Source organism: Mangifera indica, chromosome 1, assembly GCF_011075055.1.
Source record: "Mangifera indica cultivar Alphonso chromosome 1, CATAS_Mindica_2.1, whole genome shotgun sequence".
In the NCBI taxonomy this organism is placed as follows: Eukaryota; Viridiplantae; Streptophyta; class Magnoliopsida; order Sapindales; family Anacardiaceae; genus Mangifera; species Mangifera indica.
In genome coordinates this window covers 2651076-2665140 of record NC_058137.1, presented here as the reverse complement: position 1 = coordinate 2665140, position 14065 = coordinate 2651076, and the positions used below count along the sequence as shown (strand labels likewise).

The following is a 14065-nucleotide window of genomic DNA, read 5'->3' as shown; positions in this document are numbered from 1 at the left end:
ATTCAAGTTATATAATTTTATTATATTTTTTCCCTCCAATTTTAAAAATTAACTTTTACTCTCATTCTTGAACTTAAAAAAGTGACTTTCACCCTCCCAAAATCTTTAATTTTTTTTTCACTTTCCCTCCACTCACCGGTGACGATATGGTTGGAGAGAGAGTGACTCTAGACGACACTTGTTAATCTTCACTAGATGACGGAGCGTCATCCAGAATAGATGACTCTCCGTCTTTTAGATTGGACGACGCTTCGTCGTCTAAAGATCTAAACGACGAAGTATCATCCAAATCTGGACGACGATCGTCGTCCAAAAGTGGTCGATCTCTGGAAGAAAACTTCTCCGGAGAAAGTTGTTACATTTCAGAGGGAAAAAGTGAATTTTTTAAAACTTAATTCATGAGACAAATGTTAGTTTTTTAAATTAAAGGGGAAAAATAAGGTAAAATTTTAATTATTTAATATTATTGATAAAATGATAAATTTACGCCTTAACCCTAATAGAAAATATGTGGGTAGATCCAAACAAATTAAACTTTGAATAGGTATTTAAGTTTTTTATCAAGGATGAGTATTCTTTTGAGATAAGATTAAAATTTAGGTGAAAAATAATATTTTTCCCTTATTTTAATTAGAGATAGATCTCTTATTGAAAAATCTGAACTATTACAGGGTAAGATTCTAACAAAAAATAAATAAATAAAATTTTATAATTAAAATATTAATTTATTTATTATAATAATTATAGACAGATTACTAAATTTAATATTTTTATCTATTTAATATGAAAAAACGATTCTATCTTTCACCTATTATTACAGGATTAGTGCTAACAACAATTATATTGTAATATAATAACTCATCCGAATTAATTATAATAAATAAGTAAAACTCTGTGCTATATTAATAAATTAAACTGTCGGTATATTTGGCACACATACTCATTTGGACACTCTTATCTTCTTATTAAAGCTACCAGTGGGACTCTTATTTTTCATTCTTAATGGTGTGAACCCAAGACTAAACCCATAAACCCAAAATCCTATTTCGGGAATGCCCATAACCCCAGATGCTATAGATGTTACAAGTATTTGCTTGTGTTGTCAATTTTTTAATTACTGTGTTGTCATTTGATGCTGCAAATTTCTCGGCAACGACGCAGCAAAGACGAGCCTGCGACAAACAGTAGGAAAACAGTAGAGCATATAAAGCTAGAACGGGAGTAACCATGATGATGGTGGGATGGTGAAAAAATAAAGAAACGCGTGCAGAAAAGAAGATGCAGAAGAAGAACCCCATAAACATGAAAAAAGGAGGTTGGATTTGACACGTTTCTTTAACGTACCACAAAACCAGAGATAATTAATAGCCGACATGATAGAGACTAAACAGAATGAGTTATCTTGTCAAGTGAGGGGCACTTTTACAGCTCAATCATCCATGACCCATAAAGCTTTCACCCAACACAAAGGCGGATTCATTCATGGTTTTTTTCCTAGTACTGTTATTATAATATATGTGTGCTCAGATGAAAGGACCGATGGTGGAGAGTATAGCATTTAGAATGCATATTCTTTCCCCATATTTTATATATATATATATATATATATATATATATATATATATGTTTTACTAAGAGATCTTATGAGTCAGTGTTCATTCGGAGTTAAACCAGTTATACTGAATTGTTAGAATTTTAAGTTTAGTAATAATCTCATAATTTTATAATCAATAAGTTAAAGATTTAATTACGATAATTCATCAACAAGTTTTTAATTTAAATTTTTTCATTTAAGAATTTTACATTTTTTATTACTAATAAAGAGAAATATCAAATTATAATTTTTATTATTTTTTTGAAACTAAATCAATTACATCAATTAAAGAAAATTTTAAATTCAATAACCCATTTCATAATCACTTTTTTACAACTAAAAGCAACCCATAATAATAAATGATCTTGAGTCCTCTTCAAACTCATTTTTTTAGAAAGTATAGTCAAACTTTTGAGCTCGTAATTTCCTTTTATGTTTGGTAATGAAAATCTTTTTGGTCCCTTGACCGAGACACGCATGAGATAAATTTATGTCCAGTCCAGAAAATCACAGACAACAGGCATAAATTCAATACTCAATAGAGAATTGAACGTTCTCTTATAAGAGTAAATAAAAAACCCACGTACAAAATAGCTCTCATGAAATGGGTTCAATGAAAAATCACCAAGGCCTCATGGGGATTTCCCTGAAAAAACTCAATTGCAGAAATGAAGAGTTCCCAATTGGTGCTTTTTAAAAGCCTGGAAAAATCGAAGTTTTTAGTATTCTCACGAACAAGTACATTCCGACTTAAGGGTTGGCTTTTACATTTCATGGGGAAGACGAAACTTCCAGCTTCAATCTGAAAAAAGGCCGGGTATTGCGGAAATTTTGTACAAGGGGCCCTGGTAGAAAGCTGCAGGAACTAGACACCTGGAAGACTAGTGGCTGGGCAACAAGACAAAAGGTCGATTAAAGTGGTTTTCTGACATCATACTTTTGTATGATTATCTATCATGGGAAGGACTTTTCTCAGGAAACAAGTATTTGCACTTTCACACATCATTAAACTTCCATCAATCTTTCCAAGGATTTTCATACTTGATTATCATCACAGCCTGTCCCCATTTTCGCTCCAGAATTTTGGAACATTACAGGTTATGCTGTAAAAATTTCTTGACTAAATTGAAGTCCATTGATTAGTTTGCTTTACACAGCAAATTATGGAAGCTTCAGCTTTAGCTTGAATGAGAATGGCTGGTTTTTCATACATTCAAGGCTCCTGATTTTAAAATGTTAAATATTAAAGAGACGAAACACATTCAGAAGGTTCAAATTCACCACATCAATATAATATTTAGAAGTTCGACTTATACATGCTATTTCAGAGCTTGTCTTATAACAAGACTTCTTGCAAACCAAACTTTTCAGCTCTTTCCAGCTGCATCTCACTCAGCCCCTGCAATAGTATCGAGGGGGACTGCGGGTGATGTTGTAGGGGGCCATTTTGGTGCTTGAAAGAGAGCAAAGATGCCGAAGGATTGCTGGATTTGGATGGTCAAATTGATAAGCGGCAGCTGATGGTACAGTGAATTTTCTAGGTGAGAATCCTGATGATGCTGCAGCAGAGAAGACTGGCACACATGGCGGCCCCCTGTAAGTGGCGCCATTCCTCTTCTCTATTGCTTTTTCCTGTAAACAAAGAAGATAATCAAACAGACCATATATTCAGTCAAGCTTTCAAGTCCATATCCATCATGATGAAATGAATAGACAGTGAAATCACCTGACTGACTGGAAAGGAAGGGGAATATCCATTACTCCAGGTAGAAGGATTCCCAGAAACCTTCATTGTTGCAGGCATAAAACTCCCAATCTGTCAAGTACAATAACAGCATCATGATTATGTTCACTGAAGATTTTATAATATATGTAATTCAACGTTTGGCAGAAGTTCAAATGTCAACATCAACATTACCCCAGCTCCCAAATCCATGGCCATCTCATTCCAGCCATTCTGATACTGCAATCCATTTGGGTTGCTCTTCCGCTTTTGGCCCCCAGAGGAATGAGAGGGAGCAATTCCCAGATTCAAATCAAGATTCTCATTGACCACTGTATCAGAATTCATTAAGAGTTCACGTTAAAATTTTACTAATACACAAGCAAAACGAAAATATTAGCCACTGAAACCAACTAATAATACCAGCGCCAGTGTCAACAGTCATCTCTTCCTTATACAGGCTTGGGGAAAAGTTGGTGATGGCATCATTTCCACTGAATTTCAAGGCTGCCCTATCATAAGCCCTGATTTTAACAAGAGCAAATTAGTTCATTAGAAATTAAAATTTAGACATAAAGCACAAAGGAAGAATGATTTCAAAATCATCTAGACCTCGCTGCTTCAACCTCGGTGTCAAACAGCCCGAGATACACATACCTGCAAAGCAAGATATGATTTCTGAGTTCTTAGTTCATTTGACAACCGAAATGGCTTCCATATGTTGAAAAAAAAAAACCTAAATCATAAATTAAACATAACTAGAGAAATCAATCAATAAGAGTAGATTAGAGAGAAGAGTTTCTTACTTTCTGCCCAGAAACTGCCCCATTCGAGCTTCCCATCGCCCGCACTTGTGCAGTGTCACTCCCCTGTACCTGGACGATCCTCTTGAAAAGCCATTGCTATTGCGGCGTACAACATTAACAAATTCTTCCTTTGAATAAGAACTCATCTGTAAAAACAGAAAAATCAAGCAAAAAGACAATTTTTTTAAAAAATCTGACTTTTAAATTAACCATATATATAACTTAAATTCAGGTCTCCAACGTACCGATTCAATGTCTTCAATGTAATCACTAATATCAAAGTTTATATCAGCATCAATACCCCGAAACTTGATTGCCGCTCGATCATATGCCCTAAATCATAAGGAAAATTTGTCTTCACATAATCATACGAAAAAAAGAACACTAAAAAGACAAAGCATTTGAAAGATCATATACCTTGCGGCAGTAAGAGCCGTGTCAAAACCTCCTGCAATTATTTAAACTGTAGTATCAGAAACAGTAACCGACCCATTTTTTAATCCCACTGAAAAGATTCAAAACACAAAGAAAATAAACCAGCAAACCCACCAAGGTAGATTTGCTTTCCACAATCCCTGCAAGGTATTGAAAAAAAAATCAATTCAAAATATAAACTTTCAAAAATCTTTGAAATATAAAATAATTCTTTTATTGCTAGTTTATGTTTCCTGACCAGATATGGGACTCCCATCTTCCAGTCCTTCTGTAAAATGTAACGCCGCGATACTGAGAGCTTTTTGACCTAGGTCCTCGCCGGCTTTTCTTCATTGGCTGCGGCTGGGGTATTAACTTTGTAGAAGCGTTCAGCCCGTCCAGAGGACGATTCAAAGGGTGAAGTCTTTCTGAAGAAGACGACTTCCGTTTACGCTCTGGAAAAAAGTGAATGGTGGTGGCCCCGTTGTGCACGTCTTCACCATGACGCACTTGAACAACAGCATCATTTCTGGTGTTAAAATTCTTCTTCTCAGGGTTGTTGGCTTTAAATATACTTAAAGAAAGAGTGGGAGCATTTAACTCTAATGAAGAGGAGTAGTTTTCAGAGCTGTCGCCATTGACGACGGTGGAACCAAAGATCCCAGAATTGGAGCTCGAACCACCAGACGCAACAGTCAGGTTTAGATCCAAGATCGCCATGAAAGTGAGTTTTTTAACGTGAAATTGGAAGAGTTTGATAAAAGGAGAGAAAGAGAAAGTGGGGTGTGAAGAAATTGAGATGCAGTTGAGTTACAAAGAGTGAAAGAGAGAGAGAGAGATTAGACGAAGGAACAAGTCACTGCTGCCTGATTAGTTTCGATAAAAGGATTTACAATTTATTTATATTTATATTTATATTTTCATGTCTTTTTTTTTTTTTGGCGGGTGATTCTCAATTTCTCATTTGTACATAAAAATCATATGGCGAAAAGAAATTATTCCCACCCAAGGTATAGTGAGCTCCTATTCCCATCCACCAACTTTTAAAACCAAACACCCACCCATAGTTTGGAAAACTAACACCTACCTTCCAAAATTAAGTTAAGATTAAAGATAAAATCATCATTTAATAATAATATTTAACATTTATATCATTTTACCCCCTTAATTTGAAAAACTAATAATTTTGTCCAAAATTAAGTTTTGAAAAGTGACATTTTTCCCCCTACCTAGGGTTTCTAATTTTATTGATGAATTTTTAGCTAACGATGGCCGATCTCTCTCTCTCCCGATGTCGTCTCTTCCTCCAGTATTTAATATTGGGCTGACGACGTCTGGATTTAAAAAAATCTATACTCTTTGTCTAGATCTTTATCGTCTAGACAAAATTGACTTTGTCTGGAAGACGATAATGGTCCAAATGAGATCAATCTCCTCATCTAGACAGTCCAAAATCCATACGTCATCGGCCTAATATTGAACACCGGAGGGAAAGACAACACCGGGAGGAAAAGAGATTGACTATCATTGGTAAAAAATTCACTGACGAAATTAGAAACTTTAGGTAGAGGGAAAATGTCACTTTTTAAAACTTAATTTTGGATGAAATTATTAGTTTTTCAAATTAAGAAGGTAAAATGATATAAATATTAAATATTATTATTAAATGACGATTTTATCCTTAATCTTAACTTAATTTTGAAGGGTAGGTGTTTGAGTTTTTGAAAATTGATAGGTGGGAATTGGAATTCACTATACCTTGGGTGGGAAGAAGTCTTTTGGCCAAATCATATTTCCCAATACTTTTAAAATTACTAAAATTCTTTTTATAATTAATATAAAATTATGAAAATATATAATTCGCATATAAGTGGACTCCTTTTAATATGCAAATTAAACAAAAAATAATTTTCTCCTAAGAAAATTAAATAATTAACTCAAGGTGGGGCTCTTTATTTTAAACACGTGTCCAGCGGCAAGAGGTCCGTGACCGCCTGGATAAAAGTTTAATTAATTTAAAATTACTATTTTTAGTAATAAAAAAATTAATTTCTTGATAATTATTAGAGGGCAGCTAATCCCATTAAAGCTTAATTTGTTAAAAATATAAATAGAAAATTATTGTCCTTACGAAGAAAAGTCAGTTGGTTTAATTGGTGAAGTGTAAGATGAGAGCCATTCAATGACACTAGTACCGGAATTTATCTGAAAAGTTTAAGGTTTTAAACATTGAAATTATCACACTAAATAAATAAATAAAGATTGATGACCGACAGCTTAAGCCGGTCACATAGGGTCAAAAACTTCGCAAATGTTGGGGTCTTAATCAAATGCCCTATCAGTGACATTAAACTAATTTATTTATATATTAAAATAATTAAAATTATATATTTAATAAAAAATTATGTAAAATTTTTTTAAATATTATTTTTAATTTTTACTTAAATAATTCATCTATACAGTCATTAGTTGAATTTGACATACTCTTTTATCAATTTAGATATTTGATTTAGTTTTAAAAACATTGATTATAATAAACACGATTTTAAATATCAAATAGTTTGTTCGATTAAACCATCAATTAATAGCTAAAATGATTATAGTTCACTTAAAAATTGTTTTTGAAGTTAAATCACATTGAATTGAACGATCTAAATGATTGGATTAGATAAAAATCGGATTTGATTTGATCAATATTAAATATCAATTTTTTAAAACCTTAAACCAAAATTGAACAAACATAATTTTGAATATTCTTTCTAAACATATTATTTTGATGTTAAAAAAATTATAATTATTTATTTAATAATAAGTTAATTGATCTGACTTGGCAAACAATAACCTTTTATTAAATCGATATTTACTCTAATTTAAAAATTATTAATAATAAATATTAATGTGAATACTAATAATAATTTTTCGTAATATGATTAGTTAATTTTATAAAATAAAATAAACCCAAATCACATAATATGCATAAATATTATTATTATTATAAGCATACATAGATTTATGAATAAGCAAAGGGAAACTACAACAAGTTGGGCCATTGTGTTCCAGGTAGCCTGATTTGAATGTGGGCACTCTATGGTCCAAATTGTTATGAGAACCGTCCATCAACAATTGACATTTGACATTTGAGTCATAGAATACTCAAGTGTAAGCATTTCCCAATTCATCAATCCATGATTCAAGTTATATAAAATGAAAGGACTATAAGTAAATGGAGAAATAAGCTTTTAGATATTGCTGTGGATATTGTGTTATATATATATATATAGTGGAATTGATACATAACTTACAAAGACTTCCTTCTCTAAATTCTGTCCCATTTTGCATATACAAACCCATTCAAGCGCTGGGGACTCACAAAAAGAGTACCTGCATTATACAACTATTTTAGGATTGAAGGGTAATTTTATAATTTCACAATTATCATTGTCTTCTAATTTCAACCTTTATTTTATCATCCAACGGTAAACATCAAATATTTGTAACAACCAGAAGCATTAAGAGCGTGGGGAAAAACTATAGGCAAAGCTCTCCAACCGAAATCTATGCTTTAGGAATTGTATAATGCCTGATGGCTTGACCGTAAAATTAGTTTATCAAAACACAAACTTATTAGTTTACTCTTGAAGCCTTGTAGTAGTTTTCTATAAACATTTGAATAATTTCGGCCTGTTTGAGATTTGAATCCAGGTTTCAAGAGTTTGAAAGCAATCTGAAAGAGTGGCCAGTTGGTACAATGATGAAAAAATATGATCAGCTGGGGAAGAACAGAACTAGAAGTAGAAGAGGAGGAAATAACATGAAAGAGAATTTTATGTTCAGCTCAAGAGAACACCAGCAAGGTTTAAGGAACAAGTGGCTATGGGGAGAAGTGAGTGCACGTTCGCTTAGTATACTTAAGAAGGTTACCATGTCACTTTACTGCCTTTGAAATTTAAAACTAAAATGACTGATGATTGAAAGTTGGTTATAATGTTTCATTGCACCAGGCACCAAATCACAAGCATCAAATCATCTGGAAAATCCCTTCAGAATCCGAAAAGAATAGGCAGAAAAATTAAGCAATTTATATCAAGATAAATCACGACCGATCAAAACATAAGGGACATTAAGTGAAAGTTTAAACTTGCAATCATCCATAAATGTGCCTAAAAATCCTAAAACATTTAACTCCGGTTCTGATTGCAATAATAATTTTTGCACCTAGAGAAGTAAAGAATAAAAAAGAAACTTGGAAGGAAAAACCAAAATCCAAGTACCAGACTTTTCTCTCAATTCCCTTCCATATATTCTCATCCATGACTCAATGCAAACTAAAATTGTTCCAACACCAAACAGAAAGGATTAACAAAATAGTCTTACATTAAACTTTAAAACTGGAAAAGCACACTACTGTGATACCCCAAGCCACTTTGAGAAGTTTTCGAATTCGGTATAATCACTGTCTGAGATCATTGTTTGGTACCATGCCTTGCCAGCAGCCTTGATTGCAGCTGCCTCATCCTGGCAGAATCAAAAGGAAATAAACACGATCAGTGTAACAAAGTTCAATTCTCATTGCCATGAAAACAATAACAAACCTCATTGGCATTGCCAAAATCTACAAGTTGCTGATTAAGTTTACAATTTGGTTCAACGCTTATGCCCAGAGACCATTGTGTATTTCTTTTCATAGGACAAATTTCAATAGAACCAAAAATTTGATAAAGAACCAAACTTAATGTTCATACAATACCATCAACTCCTATAAACCAATTAAAGGTCAACAAAATATGCTAAGTTGTGAAAACAAAAGAACTAAACCTGCAAAACCTAAGCTAAACAAAATCAGAAGAATTCATCACTAAAACATTGTAACAGTAGCATATACCATAATAACAACAATTCAAGAATATAATAAAAAACATATAGTAAATAAACAGAAAATTAACAAGCAAGGTTCAACAAATAAGAAACATATATACCTTAGTAATGGGCTTCCTCTTCTTGTCAAGCTTCTCCTTCTTAGCCTTAACTCGTTGTGCCTCAGCCAAAAGCGACATTCTCCTTGCAGTCTTAGCATATGGGTTAAGCCTAAGCATAGTGTTGAGATTCTTCAGAGGATTCTTCTTCAATGGTGCTCTCTTCACTTCCTTCTTAATCGGCCTCACCACAGATTGCACCTCATCAGAGTTAATGATCCTAGCCAAATCGGCATTCACCATTTTGGCACGCGGCAACACGTACCCCTTCTTCTTCTCAGACCCCTTATCGAAGGTTCCATAGATTGAATCCAGCTTCTCAATGGCTGACTTGGTCCAGATAACAAATCGTCCAAGATGTCCACCAGGAGCAAGCTTCAAAAGATTCAACCTCTCAACGTTCACCACATCAACACCAGGAATATTCCTGAAGGCCTTCACGAGCTTAGCGCCTTCAGTTGAGTACACAACCAATGGGCCCTTCCTGGAAATGTAACGGCGGTTTCTCATTTTACCCTTTCCAGGACGAATGGACTGGCTGTCCTTGGCCTTTTCGGCATCATCATAAGCACCAATCTGTTTCAAAACCTTCAAAGCGGCGGATGTTTTCTCAACACCCTCGACTGAGTCACTGACGACCAGAGGCAATTCTGGAACTTTCTCGACCTTATGGCCACGTGCCATCACGAGGGAGGGGACGGCAGAAGCGGCGATAGCGGAGACGACAGCATACCTCTTTTGGTTCACGTTTACCTTACGGTGCCAGCGGCGCCAGATCTTGGTAGGAGCAAACATGCGTCCGCCACGACACATGTTTCCGAAGGCTCCCTGGCCGGCACGGTGAGTACCACCACCGGGAACACGGGGGATACGGGAGACGGCGCGACCGGTACCCCAAGATTCGGCGGAGGTCTGGTGACCTGCCTTCTTAGAGACGGCGTAGGGCTGGCGGCTGTTCTTGGAAATATTCGAGTGGACGAAAGTGACGATATCGGGACGGATCGAAGCCTTCATGACGGCAGGTAATTGTACCGTGGGGGCTGCATCGGTGGCCATGTCACCTTCCAGTGACTGGACGGAGACTAAGGGACGAGCTGCCGCTGCCATTGGCTTTGGGAGTGAAATGGAAGGGGTGGCTAGGGTTTAGCTTGCGCGAGTGTTGAAAAAAGAATCGAGAGGTTATATTACATATGTTTATATAGTGAGAGCTAGGGTTTTTTGGGAGTGTTTGGTTACGGGAATAAGGAGTAAGGTTGTCTGTGGATTTGGGTTGGAGCTAATGCCTCATGAACGGGCCTGAGACCTTGATAACAAAAATACAAATGAAATAAAATTAAAAAATGTATGATTTTGAATAAAGTTAAAGAAAAAAGAAAGATTATTTTAAAAAAAATCAATATGAGATCACACTTATCACATTGAATATTATTTTGTATACCCACTTGAATGTAAAGTTTGTCAGATTTTTAACAAATTGGTATTAGAACAATTATAATTTTTAAAGACAAAGATCGATTCATTAAAGAATGAAATCGTGGTATGAATGTTTGTTAGATAATTCAAAGGGACGAACATCATATTTAGGTGGAAAAGCGAGCAATTGTGAAATTGGGAAGTTGAGAGTTATGCATGGGTGGTTTGAAAAAAGAAGGAATAAGAAAGGGACTGAAGAAGGAGCGGAGAAGAAAATGGGTTTTGTTTCGTTTCGTTTGGATGGTCTTTAATGTGGGAACTGGAAAGTGAAGAGAATCTAGCCGCTTGAATAATTAGACAAATTAGAAAGATATTTTGTCTCTCTGAAGGCCAAAACAATGGAAAAATTGTTAATGGTTCATTCTGGTTTTTGTTACTGTTTTATGTATGAAGAAATAGTCACTCTCATCGATTGTAAAGCTTGTTGAATTGATGCAAATTTGTTTTCTATGCTGCCATATTTCTCTTGTTAATCTTGGATTCTAAAACTCTATTTGCTTGGCTCCTAAAAAAATTTATATTAGTTGTTTGGAGAGTCTGTATGGTTCCCAACAGCATTTTACCATTAGCTTAAATTAATGAATTCATATCCATACTCATACCTGAAGGCATCCCGGATGTTACCATGAGCATGCGGGCATAGTCTCATTTAATACAGGTGATTTTGAACCAAGTCCAATATTCAACAGGATGAAAACACCCGATCAATTTAGATTTAATTTATCATCAAAATGCCAATTTTAGCCTACACAGCTTAAAATTTACTGATTGAACAATTATGCTAATTTAAATTAACTAGGCTATTGTCTTATCAAGAATGAAAAGCAAAGACTTGTATCCTTGGTCGCTCAATGAAAGTCAAATTTGGAATGGAAAAATTATATACACATTACACTACGAAGAAGAAAACATTCATAAGTGAAACATAAATTTTATTTCAGTTAGATTGCTTAGTAAGGATAACTTGTTAATACACTTTACCTCAAACATTTCAGCTCACAAAACTTCAGAACAATCACTCAGTCAACTATCATCATCAGAGCTGCCTTCTTCACTGCTATAATCACTACTGTCATCATCCTGATCCAAAATATCCAGCTCAACATGTCGAACTTGGATTGTCTCTGGTTGTTTATATAATCCCTGAGGAGGAACCGGTCGCATTGGTTGTTCATCAACTCTAGGCACAGAAATTGCATCCAATGGAGGCAATGGTACTGCATCTCCAGGCTTCCATCCAGGTGGAGGCATGAGCGGAAAATCTTTTGGCAACTCGACAGGCATCCCTGGTTTCCAATCTGATGGCACTGTAAAATTTGGAGGAAGCAAACCAGCCAAGTTTGCAAGTGGATTTGCATCCACTGGCTGCAAAGGGGGAGGCTCAATGATGGCCTCAATCGTTTTCTCCCTAGTTTCAACAGTTTTCGGCAACCCCACATCAAGATCAGCAAAAGCATACAACTGAGATGCCCGCATTTGCTCCTCTTGAGGAGCAGGTGGCATTGCTCCTCGCAGAGGCCCACCAGCAGCAAACTCAGGTGGTGCAAAAGTTGTGTAGCTAATCCGATGAGCATATGACAAAATATCCGACAAATTCAACTTAGACGCAACAGTTGTGGTACACAAATCATCACTTTCGTCCTCACAATGCTCCAGTTTCACCCTCTTTGGACGTCTATAATCCGAATAATCATCAACAAGGATATCAAGAACGCGCTCTGCCTCCTTAATCTTATTAGCAAAAGCAAAAATAGATGAATCCTTAGACCTAACCTCACGTGCAATCTTTTGCTTTGCATCTTGAAGGTCAAGAATTTCCTGGAGCTCAGCAACAGCTTCAAAAAGCTGAGTCTGAAGGGCAGTAAAGCAAGATATAATTTCCTTAGTGGTAGAGGGAGAAGACTCAAGAGGAGGCGGAGGCTGAGACTGAATTTGAGCAGACAAAAACGTGGGAAGCGAGCCGCGGAATGCAGTGATCCAAAGGGAACGATTAGGTGAGACTTCAAAGAGTTTAGAGGCTAAAGAAGCCATTTGAAGGAGAAGGGCTTGGGCCCGGGGCAGCGGCGGGAGAAGCGAGAGGAGAGTTGAGGAGTTACATGTAGCGGTCGAGGTGGTGGGAGTAGGATTAGGCGTGGCGGTCGTAGAGGCAGAGGAGACGGCGGAGTGGTGGTGAAATTGGTGAGAGGATGAGGGGAATTTGGGAGGGGTAGGGTTTTGAAGAGAAGGAGAATTAGGGTTTGTAAGGCCTAATCTAGCCGGCGATTGAACAATTTGATGTTGCAGCATTATGTTCGTGTATAATTGAAAGGGGAATACAAAACCCTAGATTCAATTTCCAAATTAACTAAAAACAGAGTTCTTCATAAACTAAACAATTGAATTGAGCTTCAATATAAGAATCAGAAGTTACCAGGAGAAACTCGATCGAGAATTCAACTACGACGAGGAGAAGAGTGATTAATTACACGAAAGTGACGATACAGGGACGGATCGAAGCCTTCATGACGGCGGATAATTGCACGGTGGAGGCTGCATCAGTGGCCATGTCACCTTCCAGTGACTGGACGGAGACTAAGGGACGAGCTGCCGCTGCCATTGGCTTTGGGGAGTGAAATGGAAGGGGTGGCTAGGGTTTAGCTTGTGGGAGTGCTGGAAAAAAAATGAGAGAATATATTTTATATGTTTATATAGTGAGAGTTAGGGTTTTTTGGGAGTGTTTGGTTACGGGAATAAGGAGTGAGGTTGTGTGTGGATTTGGGTTGGAGCTAACGCCTCACGAACGGGCCTGAGACCTTGATAACAAATATAAAAATGAAATAAAATTAAAAAATGTATGATTTTGAATAAAAATGAAAGAATAAAAAGGTTAAATATAAAAAATAAATCAGAGATCACACTTAGATTCACTTGAATAAATTAGAAAAGTTTCTGTAAACTAATTTATAGATTTAGTTGTAATTTTTTCTTCTCAAACTCTATTTACTCATTATTTGTTGAATTAAAAAGACATTCTGATCTTTCGAAAACCGAACAAAAAAATAAATATTGATATTTCATTCTCCTTTTTGCTATTATTTGGGGC

At 35.7% G+C, this 14065-nt stretch overlaps 3 protein-coding genes across 5 annotated transcripts; all 3 read right to left on the bottom strand.

The window, feature by feature from the left end:
- Positions 1 to 2855: 2855 nt before the first annotated feature.
- LOC123220674 (floral homeotic protein APETALA 2-like) lies at positions 2856 to 5418 on the bottom strand. Of its 3 annotated transcripts, none has more exons than XM_044643242.1 (10): positions 4797 to 5418; positions 4673 to 4698; positions 4541 to 4571; positions 4369 to 4456; positions 4124 to 4269; positions 3930 to 3974; positions 3741 to 3841; positions 3513 to 3649; positions 3330 to 3410; positions 2856 to 3226 (listed from the first exon to the last, which is right to left on the bottom strand). In XM_044643242.1, exons 1-10 carry the CDS (start codon positions 5255 to 5257, stop codon positions 2987 to 2989), a joined length of 1356 nt encoding a protein of 451 aa, XP_044499177.1. In that variant the 5' UTR covers positions 5258 to 5418; the 3' UTR covers positions 2856 to 2986. The 3 variants fall into 3 exon arrangements, with proteins under 3 accessions (XP_044499177.1, XP_044499175.1, XP_044499186.1); XM_044643240.1 differs by having other exon boundaries at positions 3321 to 3410; positions 4797 to 5417; XM_044643251.1 differs by lacking the exon at positions 3930 to 3974 and having other exon boundaries at positions 3321 to 3410.
- A 3179-nt stretch (positions 5419 to 8597) lies between these two features.
- On the bottom strand, positions 8598 to 10694 carry LOC123220669 (60S ribosomal protein L4). The gene is made up of 2 exons (XM_044643237.1): positions 9514 to 10694; positions 8598 to 9052 (listed from the first exon to the last, which is right to left on the bottom strand). Exons 1-2 carry the CDS (start codon positions 10615 to 10617, stop codon positions 8939 to 8941), a joined length of 1218 nt encoding a protein of 405 aa, XP_044499172.1. The 5' UTR covers positions 10618 to 10694; the 3' UTR covers positions 8598 to 8938.
- Positions 10695 to 11898: 1204 nt separating this feature from the next.
- LOC123220661 (mediator of RNA polymerase II transcription subunit 4) lies at positions 11899 to 13650 on the bottom strand. The gene is made up of 2 exons (XM_044643233.1): positions 13394 to 13650; positions 11899 to 13305 (listed from the first exon to the last, which is right to left on the bottom strand). Exon 2 carries the CDS (start codon positions 13267 to 13269, stop codon positions 12007 to 12009), a length of 1263 nt encoding a protein of 420 aa, XP_044499168.1. The 5' UTR covers positions 13270 to 13305; positions 13394 to 13650; the 3' UTR covers positions 11899 to 12006.
- Between the last annotated feature and the right edge of the window lie 415 nt (positions 13651 to 14065).

Bases quoted from the DNA above. Each gene is read 5' to 3' on its own strand.
- LOC123220674 (XM_044643240.1), bottom strand. From the start codon at position 5,257: ATGGCGATCTTGGATCTAAACCTGACTGTTGCGTCTGGTGGTTCGAGC. The intron at 4,457-4,540 runs GTATATGATCTT...CTTATGATTTAG, and splicing joins ACGGCTCTTACTGCCGCAAG to GGCATATGATCGAGCGGCAA. The intron at 3,650-3,740 runs GTATTATTAGTT...ATTCTGATACAG, and splicing joins GACTGTTGACACTGGCGCTG to TGGTCAATGAGAATCTTGAT.
- LOC123220669 (XM_044643237.1), bottom strand. From the start codon at position 10,617: ATGGCAGCGGCAGCTCGTCCCTTAGTCTCCGTCCAGTCACTGGAAGGT. The intron at 9,053-9,513 runs GTATATATGTTT...TGATTCTGCCAG, and splicing joins AGAGGAAGCCCATTACTAAG to GATGAGGCAGCTGCAATCAA.
- LOC123220661 (XM_044643233.1), bottom strand. From the start codon at position 13,269: ATGCTGCAACATCAAATTGTTCAATCGCCGGCTAGATTAGGCCTTACA.